Source organism: Chlorocebus sabaeus, chromosome 7 (genome assembly GCF_047675955.1).
Source record: "Chlorocebus sabaeus isolate Y175 chromosome 7, mChlSab1.0.hap1, whole genome shotgun sequence".
NCBI lineage: Eukaryota > Metazoa > Chordata > Mammalia > Primates > Cercopithecidae > Chlorocebus > Chlorocebus sabaeus.
In genome coordinates, this window is record NC_132910.1 from 116,730,700 (window position 1) to 116,745,547 (window position 14,848).

The window sequence follows — 14,848 nt, forward strand, 5'->3', positions numbered from 1 at the left end:
ACTTTTTTACACTCTGTTTTTTATAAATTTTTCAGATTACACAGTGTAACAATATATTTTGCAGCTGAACATTCGTTTGGATTCCTGTGGCTTTTTCCAAATTATGTTTTTGATTTCTATAAATTCAACTAAAATTTCAAAATGTAGTTGAATATATTGTTAAAATGTGATATACTTTAAAAAGTTTTTGAAATTCCTGGAAGCTTTGGAAGAAAACGTGCATTACACATTTGCTCTTCTAATGTTTTTATTTCCATTTGCTGATTTGGCCTCCAAAAATATTCAGTTTGCATTGGGGAAATAGCTGGCATGCAATCAACAGGGCAGAACAACTTGCTGTCATTCTATATAGCACTATGTGATGTCAAGGTCACAGTAAAGAAAAATGTTTCAAATTATCAATAGATGACTCAAATGTCATGATGTCCAAATAAAGTCATTTACATTGCTCTCTGAGTCTCCCCATCCCCTTATTTTAGTTACCAACATTGGTTACTGTAGAGTTTTTACCCTCTTCAAAGATTCATGGATATTCATAATTTCAACACTTTAAGACCACATAAAAAAACACCAAAGAGAAATCATTGTTGCCTATGACTGTTTTTTATTTGCAAGAACTTTAACATAGTTTGAGTGTAACTTGTTTCCTTTTATTCTTTAAGGTGGACTTGGAGACCATGCTATGTCAAAGAAGCGAGGGGCCCTCTACCAACTTATAGACAGGATAAGAAGAATTGGCTTTGGTATATCAATGTTTAAAGTTGCAGACGCTTGACTTGATGTACAGTAAATATTATACTCATAGCAGTTCAGTTTATTAAAATCAGTGTGCCATTATGATGTAAAGTATGTAAAGGATATATTCTAAAAATTTTTATTTTGCTAGCTCATATCTGCTCAAAGCCTTTTAGAACTCATTTGGAATAATTTGAAATGTTCCTTTATTTTAAGCTTTGCTTTATTGAAACATGTATCAGGTGTTTATTTTACTATTGATACTTATTTCTAGGCAATTGGGCATCACACCAAGGCATTTTTATAGAGCCTGGAGTTATATCAATTTTAATCCAGTGAAAAAATATCATGGTTATTTGTTTTGAAATAAAATCTACTTTAAGTAAAATGAAAAACTAATTGCTGGACTTAAAAAATTAAAATGTTTTGACCATTCAAAAAATACAAAATAGTTACAAATATATATAAACATTTAGAAAAACTGCCTCTGGTTTCATAATTAGTTAATATTTACAGTATAGAATGTATTAAAAACTATTTGTAGATTTTAGAGTTTTAAAATCCCATATGCATAGCTCATATTCTAACGTTCCTTAAATTGATGGATTATTAATTAAATCTTGAAGTACGTATTTCCAAGGAATAATTTTCCCAAGAAAAGATGCTTTGCTCCAGGCTATTGAAAAGATAGACATGTTAGAGACAGAGTCCCTATTTGTTGTGTCAAAGTATATACCAGTGGCAGGATATTCATATTGACAGTGACAGATAAAAAAGAACAATCATGTAAATTTAGGAAAAACAAAAACAGCAACAAAAATATTATGAAAGGCCATTACGAAAAGGAAAAGACTATAGACTTGAAAGCTGCTCCAGAATAGAATGCATTTTGTTCATGTTCTGTACTGACCTCTAAATCGTGCTGCATGCCTTAATATGAATCTTGAGCAAACTGGAATGGAGAGAGCTTGTTGTATGGGAGGCTGAGATCATGTCTGTCTTAATGTTACTTCATTTACTATCTGTATAATATAATATTCTTAATTTTAGACTGTACTATAGAATATCAGTTCAGATTTGAAGGATTAGGAAACTAGCAGGAGGAACAAGAATCTTAAATATCATGTTTATTAAACAATATCTGTTTTAACTGTTGGTGAATTGGCAGTGAGCTAGCAAGACAAGAAACAGAAAACAAATGTTCTGTGTCCTCTAAGCCTGATTGACTTCTATCCGCTTTAGGCTGTTGTATGGATATTCATCAAAATTCACTCACAGAACATTAAGAAATAGTATTTTGACACGAAAGACTTCAATATTTTAATGCTTTTGTTCAAGTATGTAATACAGCTGAAGTTTTTCTTTAATGCATTTTGACTTCTGGCATTTATACAAAAAATATGTAAATAAGACATTTTAACTTTTTTCCTTTAAGAGGTAAATGATTCCCTGACCAAGAACTTCTGTTTCACAGAATGTTTTAAATGTCACTGCAGGCTTGGAGCAAAACAACACAGTTAAGGGTAAAGTACCTCTACAATTCTCAGGGCAAAATGAGAAAAATCGAGTTCCCAGAGCCGCTACATCAAGAACGGAAAGAATATGGCCTGGAGGCGTTATTCCTTATGTTATAGGAGGCAACTTCACTGGTAAGATACTCCCAGAATGTCTGTTTTCATAAAGAAATAAAAACTATCACACAGATTAAGTGTCTGTTTTTATAGAATATTAACATAGGATACATAGTATAAAGTCCAGGTTGGAAAACTACTTCATTAACTTAGGTTATTAGTGTAGAGTGTCTTTGAAATTGAAAAAATATATTTGGTCTTTGTTCTAAGAGTTTAAAGCACTGTTCTGGTTTTTAAACAGAGTTTCAGATGTGCCTATCAAATTTGGAAGCTGATCTCTTTCAACTGACAGGAAGAATGTATGCCTCATTTATAGAGCCTTGTAGTCACATATTTGTAGAGATAGTGAGCTTTAGCCCTCTGATTATAAAGTGAGTGTCCATTCTTAACAATGACTCATTTGTGGTGCCATAAACTAGTATTATTTGGTTGATGATAGTGGTGGCATTCTACACTGCTCAGCCAGACTTAAGGTAGAGGATCCAGCAAGAAGCATTCTTCCTGGGGCAGCCACCTTTTCATTAACATCACACATTTTTTCTAGGCAGCCAGAGAGCTATGTTCAAGCAGGCCATGAGGCACTGGGAAAAGCACACATGTGTGACTTTCATAGAAAGAAGTGATGAAGAAAGTTACATTGTATTCACCTATAGGCCTTGTGGGTAAGTATAACTAGGGACTGACTTAAGGAAAAATAAATTAAAAGGAACAAAATTAAATATCCATAGGTAAGATTTATTTCTTAAGATTCAGTAATGCTGAATTTTGGTAATTTATCTTGCTACTCATTTTAGAGTTCAAAGTTTTCTCTGTGTTGTGTTTTTGGTGCTAAGAAGGATCATACTTGTATAGGAGTTGATCACTGGCTAGCAAAACATTATAATCATTCTAACTTCATTTGGAATTGACATTGTTGACACAGTTTCATAAAACATCATATTTCATGATGATTTTTCTATGATAATGCTTCACTTAAATCTCATAAAAATTCATTTAAATTATTAAAGAGCTTGGTAGTTGGTGTGCACAAAGTACTTCAGCTCAACTAGAATAAGATACTTGTCAAGTCAAGCACATTAACTCTCCCATTGGGCTTCAGTATTGGGTCTTTCATCTCATAATAAAAGACAACAATGTGGCAATAAAAGTGTAGTGTTTAACAACATCTAGTGTAATTGTTCATTGAGAGCCTGCAAGGTAGTGTAATTGATATTGATGGCAACATACATCAGTTCCATTTCTAAATTTAATCTGATAAGAAACACATCTTACCATTTAATAATGCTTTTATCACTTTCATTCAGCTCTCCTACAAACTTAGACAACTGGTAGCTCTTGCAATTTTTTAAAAATAAGAGCTAAAATAATCTTGCCCATATTTGTAGGAAGGACTATTATATATGAAACTACCTGTGTCTTTTAGAACATTAAATATTATTTCCCACCTTATTACACTATAGTCAGCTCTTATTCGATTAACATTATTGGTACATTTTCCATGTCAGGCCTTTGGTAGATGGGAAAATAATAAAATATAATAAGCAAAAGGTGAAGGTAGGAACTTTTTGCCACTTATCTCCAGCACATTTCCTCTTCTTAAATTGTATACAAGTATAGTTTATGTATGACTGCAGGCATGTTTGTATATATAGACACATGCATGTTTCTAAATATATGATCTCTTTGATTCATCTTCAGTGGGACATATGCTTTAACCCTCACCCTTATATTGGTAAAAGGTTTGAACTGAGCTATAAATATTTCATTTACATTTGTGCTTAGTATAACAATATGAGAGAACTCTGGTTGTAGCTGATTAGCAGGCTGCTCATCAGACTTTCTCAGCTACTTATCCTTATAGAGACAGGTAAGAGAGGAGGTTCTCTAACTGCCTTCTTATTTCTTCTTTTCCTTATTTTTTTCTTCAACGAAGTATTTTTCAATGAATAGTTATTGTCATCAGCGGTATTTATTTATTTTGCAAGATGATTGATTATTATTTGCAAAATGTGAGATTATTTTATGACAGATTGATTTCATTCTTTGTGAGAGATTTATGTAACTATGTGTATTACCTCAGTCTATTAGGTAGCCTTTTATAGCTAAATATATTCTATTTACATGACTTCCCTTATTAGATAATTTTTGTAGAACAATCTTACTTTTAAATCTAGTTATCTTTAATGATTGCCAAAAAAATTTAAAAAGTACATAAAAATTAACTGTAATTTTTATGATTAATCTTTAAATTAATGTGTTAAAAGATTAAACACAAATTAAAAATTTATGTTTAATTTTTAAATTTTATGATTAAATGGTATTTAACTTTGGTCTATTTGGTTATTCAGGTTATAAAGGTAGACACTTTCAGACCAGGCGCGGTGGCTCACGCCTGTAATCCCAGCACATTGGGAGGTGAGGCGGTGGATCACGAGGTCAGGAGATCGAGACCATCCTGGCTAACACGGTGAAACCCCGTCTCCAGTAAAAACACAAAAAAAATTAGTGGCGGGAACCTGTAGTCCCAGCTAAGGGGGGCTGAGGCAGGAGAATGGCAAGAACCCGGGAGGCGGAGCTTTCAGTGAGCCTAGATCGCACCACTGCACTGCAGCCTGGGTAACAGAGCAAGACTCTGTCTTAAAAAAAACACACTTATTCCTATACTTGTTGAGTTCTTATTTTGTCCCACTTCCATACTACGTTTTGGGAATGTAATGTTGAGCACAAGGTGTTTTCTGTCCTCAAGGAGGTTATATAGTTAGGCAGAGGGGTGTGCTAGCCAGGATTCTTGTTTGCAAACAACACAGACTGGCTAACTTAAGCAGAAAAAATAATTTATTAGAAAGTCCTTTTCTCCATCTGAGACCACCTCAGTCTGGACTTTGTTGTCCATATCACTATCAGCATTTTGATCAAAACCATTCAACAAGTCTGTAGGAAGTTCCAAACATTTCCACATCTTTCTGTCTTCTTCTGATCCCTCCAAACTGTTCCAACCATTGCCCCTTACCCAGTTCCAAAGCTGCTTCCACATTTTCAGGTATTTTTATAGCAGTGTTTCACTCCCAGTACCATTTTTTTTTTTTTTTAATTAGTCTGTTTTCACACTGCTATAAAGAACTACCTGAGACTGGGTAATGTATAAAGAAAAAAGGTTTAATTTATTCACAGTTCTGCATGGCTGAGTAGGCCTCAGGAAATTACAATCATGGCAGAAGGCAAAGGAGAAAGTAAGTACCTTCTTCACAAGGCAGCAGGAGAGAGAGAGAGAGTGCGGGGGAAATTGTCACTTTTAGACCGTCAGATCTTGTGAGAACTCCCTTATTATCACGAGAATAGCAAAGGGGAGACCATCCCCATGATCCAATCACTTTCCACCAGGTCCTTCCCTCGACACGTGGGGATTACAATTTGAGATGAGATTTGGGTTGGGACACAGAGTCAAACCATATCAGCCCCAAAGTGCAGCTAATTTTTTTTTTTTTTTTTTTTTTTTTTAGAGATGAGGTTTCACCATGTTGCCCAGGCTGGTCTCAAACTCCTGGGCTCAAGGGAGCCACCTGCCTCAGCCTCCCAAAGTTCTGGGATTACAAGCATGAGCCACCATGCTCAACCCTGGAAAACTTATTAAATCAAAACAAAAAGGAAACAGTTATTTTAATGGAAAGGTATATGGTGATTAACCTAAATAATTGAAACTATTTCAAATATGGCACATGAAAAGGCAGAACCAGTTCCACCTTCATGGATAATCTAATAGATTAGCTTCTAAAGGGGTTTTGTTCCAAAAGGGTTTGGTCTACCAAATAATGTTCTGAAGGGGTTTTGGTCTACCAAACCAAGGCAAAAGTAGGAAGTAGCAGATTTTGATTTACCTGATTACCATCTATGACTTATGGAGAGGTGAGGCTCTTCTGTTGATAGGGAAAGTTTTGCTCGGGGCTACAGGTAGACGTTAAAATATCCAAACTTTAAAAGTGGCACACAAATGAGAAACAAAATCCAACAACTGTATACGAGAAAATGGCATCAAACCTGGATGACATTAGAAACTAAGATAATATGTAGACATTTTAAAATCACATTAAAAATACGTATTACCCTTGTCTTTCCATGACTAATATTTGTCTAAGCATATATGTAGTTATTTTCTTAATCTGAGAGTCTAGAATTCATCTGTCCCCAAGACCTTCAATTAGTTAGGGATCAAAACACCACATTTTTGTTTTTTCACAGGACCATTGTAAAATAATACCTCTGAATAAGGCAGTGTGAAGTCTATTTTTCCTTTCCATTATGAAACCCCATCTTATAGGAAATTGCTATGAGTGCAATTATGCTAAAAAGGATGTTTTAGATGAAATAAATTGACCACATTGCTTTACTGTCTCCCACATTTTGACTTGCAAAGAACTTTATTCCCTGAATAAAGCCAGCAAGAATGACTCAATAGGGGTAATTTAGTTGCTGTATAATCATCAGATGCTTCAGTTTCATTACTATTGACTTAAGGTAGCAAATATTTTAGTTTAAATATCTCCAAAATTTGAAAATTTTGTGTTTTTTCTTCATCTAATATATCTTTAGGCATGTGATAATATTCAAATATATAATAAGTATCCATATATGAAGTAAAGCATATTATTTGGAAAAAAAAAAAAAACTTCCTGGGGCAAAAACAAATTTCATTGATTCCTCTTTTCACCCACCAGTTACCTCTTTCTTCTTTCTACTACTGATTTATTAAACTCAGTTAACTGCTATAATAAATTTATAAATGATGAGTACAAATCAATTCATCTAACTGGCATAGTGTGGATGAAAATTCTTAGGCGTTTAAAGCCTACAGAAACAATTTGAAGATGAAAAAAAAAGGGCAAGGGGAGAGGGAGATAGGGATTTATATTTGTGGAAAATCAAAAGGGCTGTCAAACGTACTTACCCCAGAAACTGAAATAGTGAAATTCCTCTTAATCATTCGGTCAATTAGTTTTGGGCAATTTTCTCTTCCAATTTAATAAATCAGAAAAGGTGTTTGGCAATGTCTGGTGCATCATGATCCCAACTATTTGAAGCCAACTATTTAGTGCCGTCTTTGCTGTGCTATTGATGCTATTTTAATGTAAACTCTAATTATTAACATTTTAGATGTATTTATAATTGTAGCTACTATAATATGCCATTTAAAATTTGTTTTAAAGTGGGCATCCTGTGTACTCAGTCTTTCCCACCCTGTGTCCCAAGAATATTTGGGACTGTCACACACTCACACACTTACACTTGCACACACACACAATGACTAGATGGAATTTCTATAATTTGGATAGAAAAACACCAATGAGGCTGGCCACAATGGCTCACATCTGTAATCCCAGCACTTTGAGAGACCAAGGCAGGTGGATCACCTGAGGTCAGGAGTTCAAGACCGGCCTGGGCAATACAGTGAAACCCCATCTCTACTACAAATACAAAAATTAGTCTGGCGTGGTGGCAGGTGCATGTAATCCCAGCTACTCCAGAGGCTGAGTCAGGAGAATCACATCATTGAATATGTATAAATAGCAATCAATTGATGAAAATTTGCAGAAAGACATTCCTGGATGTTTCACATTCTATTTGACAGTCAAGGAGATTCTTTCAGATGATGAAATAAAAAATTAATCTCAATTATTAGAATGCTCATTTGACACAAATCACATAAATATCATTCATTATACTACTCCCAGTTGTTGATTTTTCTTTACTACTTGTCTTAGTCTGATCAGGCTGTTATAACAAAATGTCATAGACTGGGTGGCTTTTGAACAACAAACATTTATTTCTCACAGTTCTGGAGACGGGGCACTGCAGAATTGGTGTCTGGTGCATAGACGGATGTGAGATGTGTTTTTGCTGTGTTCTCACATGGTGGATAGGGTCAGGGGAGCTCTTTGGGGCCTTTTCCATAAAGGCAGTGATCTCTTTATGAAGGCAGAGTCCTCATTATCCCTAAATCACCTTCCAAGGACTCTGCCTTCAAATACTATCACCATGAAGATCAAGTTTCAACATATGAATTTTGGGAGGACATAAATATTCAGTTCTTAACACCAGTTAACCGTTAACCATAGTTAATTCATCTTTTGAAAATAATTTTCTGGCCGGGCGTGGTGGCTCAAGCCTGTAATCCCAGCACTTTGGGAGGCCGAGACGTGTGGATCACGAGGTCAGGAGATCAAGACCATCCTGGCTAACACGGTGAAACCCCGTCTCTACTAAAAAAATACGAAAACTAGCCGGGCCAGGTGGCAGGCACCTGTAGTCCCAGCTACTCGGGAGGCTGAGGCAGGAGAATGGCGTGAACCTGGGAGGCGGAGCTTGCAGTGAGCTGAGATCCGGCCACTGTACTCCAACCTGGGCGACAGAGCCAGATTCCGTCTCAAAAAAAACGAAAAAAGAAACAAAATAATTTTCTTTTCTTTCTTTTCTTTTGTTTTTTAAGAGACGGGGTCTTACTCTGTTGCTCAGGTTGGAGTGCAGTGGTATGATCCTAGCTCACTGCAGACTCAAACTCCTGGGCTCAAGTCATCCCTCCACCTCAGCCTCTGAAGTAGCTAGGATTACAGGTTTGCACCTCCATGCCCAGCTAATTTTTGAATTTTTTGTAGAGATAGGGGTCTTACTATGTTTCCTAAGCTGGTCTCAAACCTTCGACCTCAAACAGTTCTCCCAGGGTGGCCTTCTGAAGTGCCAGGATTACAGACATGAGCCACTGCAACCAGCCACAAATAATTTTCTTTAATTAATGTCTTCTTTGAAACGTTTCTTTTATTAAAAAAATTATTTCATGAGTAGAAAAAGTAATTTCTTTTTTTGATTAACCAACATATTTCATAAATAAGTTTCTGTTTTTCTCAAAGAGGAAAAATAAACTTTCCTTACTTTTACACTTAATGCTGAAATAATATTGAATTATCGTCAGATAACCACACTGACAAAGTAGTAACCTAAGTAATTAATATGAATTCTGAGGATAAAATTATATTAGACATAAATGTGTATTGATGTCTTCAGCTGAACTATATGTCTTCAGAAATACAACATCATCATGATGATATAATTGTCATCATCATGATAATTATTTTATTTTCTGATGTATTTCTGAATGCTTCTAAAAATGATGTAAGCATATTTTCTAATATATAGATAATTACAAAAGCACTTGAACTGATTATTTCGAAACTTTTGTTGAACTTAAAATTGAAAGGATACCAGAAACTAGTCATATGTAGTAATAAGAGGTTGTTGTACTCCTGAATGTGTTGGACTTTATAGCTCATCACCATTCTTTACAAAAAATTCACCGTATTGTCAGTTGTCCGGCACCACCTTTCCACCACTATTTCCACTTTCTCCTTTATTCCAGATGCTGCTCCTATGTAGGTCGGCGGGGAAATGGACCTCAGGCAATCTCTATCGGCAAGAACTGTGATAAATTTGGAATTGTTGTTCATGAATTGGGTCACGTGATAGGCTTTTGGCATGAACATACACGACCAGATCGAGATAACCATGTAACTATCATAAGAGAAAACATCCAGCCAGGTGAGAGGCATAGGATGTGTTGGGTTTAAGACTGACTGGGTATCTTTGAATCGTATTTATGCAGTGTATTATTTCACTTTCCCAAAAATGTAAACTTATATTTTTGATATGAGAGAGTAACATTTTGCTTGATTTAAAATTACCCATGATGATTTTATATTTTAATTTTTTTCCTGGAGACTGTGTGATTTCATGCATTTTTAGACTTGCTTTCTTTTTTAAGATTTAGCTGTTTTATTTCTAAACTTTAGTGCTTTCCAAGAATGGGTGTGAGCTATTGAACCATAAATTAATATTATTAAATATTTCTTTTTTACTTAAACGTTTTTTGTACTAAGTTCTATAATTTATGTTATAAGGATTTTAAAAGGGCCCAGGGTTTGCCATAAAACGTGCTGCTACCATAGGAATCTGTGTTATACCAGGTACAATTTCTGGAGAAAATCCAGTGAAATGAGTCATTTCCAGCTAATATAAATAGTTTTTTCTGAGATTTTCCTCTTAAACTTGACTACCTTCAAGACAAATTCTTAGGAAAGTTTTCAGTAACTGAAATATAATTTCTACTTAAAATCAATTTTTCTCTGATAATTGATATTTGATAATGACCTCAATGTAAGACTTTTTATTTGTTTAACTTTTATGTACATAAACATCAGTATATTTCAGTTGCCAAAAAATATTCTGTTGTTTGGAATTTTCTCGTAAGGTATTTTAAGTATGTATTTTAAGCATAAGCAAAGTAAAAATGTGTTTTTATTTTCTTATTCATGATCAGTTTTGTTACAGACCTTGAATTCCTTTTGTAATTAGCAGTACTGACCTCTTTATTTGCTCATTATATATTTGATGCCAATTATTTATTGAGCCAATTTTAGGCATTGAAGATACTGTCATGAAAACTACAAAATTTAGTGTGGGATATGTGCATATGTATAAATGATTGCAAATGAGTGAGAAAAATGACAGTAGTTAGTAATATATGTTGAGAATACTGTAGAGTCCAAGCAAGGCGTGACGAGAAGTGCCTTAGTGAGTCAAGGCAGTTGTAAAGGAATGGAAATTCAGAAGTGAAGTATTTCAGGCGGACAGAAGAGTGATTAAATTTCAAGCAAAAAGAACTTCATGAGCAAAGCTACAATTACAGAAAATTAAATTATTTTTATGTGACCATTATGGTTGATGCCGTTACAAGTGGGAGATTAGTTGGTATCTTATCCTTTACTTAGAGAAGATTCTCTATGATGTAAACCTGGGGAGGAAATTCAGGCTTTATTCTCTAGCTAGTGGGGAATAATTAAAGGATTATAAGCAGGAAAAGTTCAGATTAAAATAAAGAGAACTCATTTTCGCAGTCAGACTTACAGCAATCATTAACTGGGTGTGGTGGGATGTGCATGAAGTCCAGAAAACCTATTAGAAACCTAAATAAGTAGATATGAGAGGTGACTAGTTTCTTAGTTAGGGTAGTACATGTCAAAAGGAAGAAGAGGAAATAGTCTTTCAAAAATATTTTAAGAGGAATATCACCATGTGAGGGGAAATCTTCAAAAGTTTTCTTTTTAAGCCAGAAGATGAATGTTAGTACCATCACAGGAAACATTTGAGATATTGAAATATTGATAAAACAGCATGTTTTTGAGGAAGAGAAGGACAAATAATGATTCAATTTAGCATATCCTTGAATTTAAAAAGTCTTTATATGATCCTTATTTTGTAGAGAAAGGAAAGGTGAGTCTGGACTTCAGGATGTATCTAAAGATAAAAATTTGACATAGATTTGACTAATTAGGGAAACACTGGAGGGAGAAGAAAAAAAGGTTGAGGATATAAAATGGGTAAAAACAATATTTAAGCAATATTTAGTAGAGAATGTCCTAAAAGACTAAGAATGTGTTGCCTAAAAGGTAAGAGAAAAATCAGTGGATTGTGGTGTCCTGGAAGCCAAGGAAATAAATAATTTGAAGAATGGCAAAGTGATCTGTAGAGTTAAATATCAAAAATTAGTTTAAAAAAGTATACTCCTCTATATAGAAGACTCTAATGCATGAACTGACTACCAGGATTCATCCTATATATCACTAGGAGGGAAATAAAGAAGAAATAAATCTGAAAGTTATTTCAACTACCACATAAATGAGAACTTTGCTGTTAAAAAGAGTTATTAGTGTTTTCTAGCAAACAGAAAAAAATAATTTATTGGGTGAGATTTCCTGAATGATGGGAACCACTGTAACAGAGCAATTCCAGTATGAAAGTGTTCATGTTGAAGATTAATCTTCAACAAATTTGTGATTTGCTGTCACTCAGAAACTTAAGATCAAGTCTTAGTCAAGGGTGATGTCTAATAAGCACACACTTTGGCTTCGCATTTGTATACAAAATCAGGGATTATGATAGGAACCAAATTGGTATAAGGATCTAATCCATGTTGGAATATGATTTCAAGAAGGAGGCTTGCCATTTTTAAAATTGTCAAATGTGGTTTCCCTTAGTGCTATGTATTCTGTTTCTCTTTCCTTCTTTCATGTAATAAGTCTATTTTTCTGTTATTTGGGCTATGTATGGCTATGTTGTTTTTAACTAAAAAAAAATATTGTGTCATATACACATTATGTTCTCAAGTTAGATGCATTGAAATATATTACTGAAGTTGCGTAATGTTCTACTTTCAGAAATTTTTATGAAACATTTTGCCTTAGTTAGAGAATCTGGTCCCATATTATACTCTAAATTGAAATCTTACAGGTTAGTAAGTATAAAATTAGATCCACAGCCTTTTGAAAATCTGATTGTGGATTTGTTATATTAGACTTCAGATTCCTTATGAGACAAGAGTTTTAACATTTGCCTCTATCATGGGTAGAAGAGAATGATGAATATTTCCCAAGAATGGTTATAACATAAATAGACCTATCAGAGATTTGTGGAGCACATATTTCATTACAAGATCTGGTTAGTTAATTTTAAATTATATATTGTTTAAATTCATTCAAAGACAGACTAAGACACTTTGGTCTGGGACTTGGGTTCAACTCCAGGTTGATTCTTCATTCTTAATTCTCAAGCAAATATCCCGGATTTCCTTTATCACATGTAGGAGAGACATAACTCAATTTCTTTATTGCCTTTAGAAAACTCTTTGTTAATGTGATCTTTTTACGTTTAATTGAAATATGGCAATTGGAATTAAAAACCTAAGTAGATGAATGGCATAATAGTTCCATTTTTAGCTCCAAAAGTGAATTTAGAATTCCTATAGCTCATCTTTCTTTGTCTTTTGATGTTTCAAAGCTTTTTGTTACGTAAGTGATATGATTTGCACAATCTTTGGGTACTTAAATTGTGAAATCACTAAAACTTAAACTCTGTTTTAAGAAATGTTTCTTTCTGGAACCACTGAATTTAGGTCTGTGTTCTTTTCAAATTTTGAGAAATAATACTACAATACAGATACAAACAGGCAATTGAAAAATCTATTAAAAATCATGTCCAGAAGTTAAACTAACAGATGTGGAGATTGAAAAAAACATTCAAGTTCTGAAGCATGTTTTTCTTAATCTCAAAGGAGAACTGCTTTTTCATCAAGAATAAACTTGTTTCATTTTTAAATGAAAGTAGAGAATTGGCTGCTATTGTTTTATCTTGTGTGATGAAATCATGGAACTAAAGCCTGCAGAACTTTGTTTAACTAATATTGCTTTTATATCTTTTCCCATTGTTTCATAGAAGGTATCTAAACCAAATAGGAAGATAATTTTTGTGGGACCTGGCAGATCTAGTCATAAAAATGGGAAACTCATTAGATAAAAACATAACTTTTTGTAATTATTTGTCCATTACCAAAAACACAGTAAGATTTTAAAGAAATAAATATTATGAGGTGGTAAAAGAGCATATGTATGAAACAAAGTCAAAGTATGCTTTTTGGTAGTCCACCTTTTTGCGGAAATTAACACTTTGTTCCAATTCAATATCGCTTTTCAATATGATGGTAGAGTGAAGACAGATGCTTTTTGCCTGTGCCTGTGCGTTTGTATGTAAATTCGATCAGCAAGATCAGTCATTTCACAAAGAACAGATGCAGGTGTGGGAAAGGCCTTCTGGTCTATTTTCTGTCAGTTAAAAGGCTTCTGAGATTTTGTTTATCCCTGGTTCTTAGGTCAAGAGTACAATTTTCTGAAGATGGAGCCTGGAGAAGTAAACTCACTTGGAGAAAGATATGATTTTGACAGTATCATGCACTATGCCAGGAACACCTTCTCAAGGTTGGAGTCTCAGGTTATACCTTTTGACTTTTAATTCCTTTCCTCCATGTGGCTCCTCACAAAGCTATGCCTTACATTGGAACTAGAATTGCTTTCAAATATTGCTACCTCACTGCAGAAAGTAGAAAATAATTCATGAACATTTATAGCCAAGAGCAATATTTAAAAGGCATTTTAAAAATATATTTTTACATTCTCTACCAAAAATGTGAATTTAAAGTGATAAGATGGTATAAATTATGTAAACAATTTTATACTTCTAAACCATTAAAAAGTTGAATTAAAAGCATTACCAACCCAATCAGCATGTTAAATTGGCAAAGCATTTTTTAATGAAAATTGGATATTCACAAGCTAAATAGGTTATTTAGCAGCTCAGTTGGAATGTTACAGTCTAGGCGACTTGTGCTTTATACTGTGTATTTTCTACTGTTCAAGTACAACTTACACTCAAAAACTGATGTTACTAAATGAATTGTCAAATAACAGATTAGAAAGATATTTTGCCTCATGTAATTTAGAATTATAGTTCATCACTCATTAACCTTAAAATTATGTCATTAATGACTTAAAGCTACTTTTAAAGAATGCAATAAATTTGGGTTTTGATCTACTTGATTCTAAAGATGA

The 14,848-nt window shown here is 33.9% G+C and overlaps 1 protein-coding gene across 2 annotated transcripts in view; it reads left to right on the forward strand.

The window, feature by feature from the left end:
- TLL1 (tolloid like 1) overlaps positions 1–14,848 on the forward strand; it is a 222,240-nt gene that overhangs the window by 110,414 nt on the left and 96,978 nt on the right. For both annotated transcript variants that reach the window (XM_008000210.3, XM_008000212.3), the window contains 5 exons: positions 663–743; positions 2,232–2,384; positions 2,911–3,028; positions 9,772–9,950; positions 14,113–14,218. In XM_008000210.3, the coding sequence (XP_007998401.1) occupies positions 663–743; positions 2,232–2,384; positions 2,911–3,028; positions 9,772–9,950; positions 14,113–14,218 (637 nt within the window). The remainder of the gene's footprint in view (positions 1–662; positions 744–2,231; positions 2,385–2,910; positions 3,029–9,771; positions 9,951–14,112; positions 14,219–14,848) is intronic.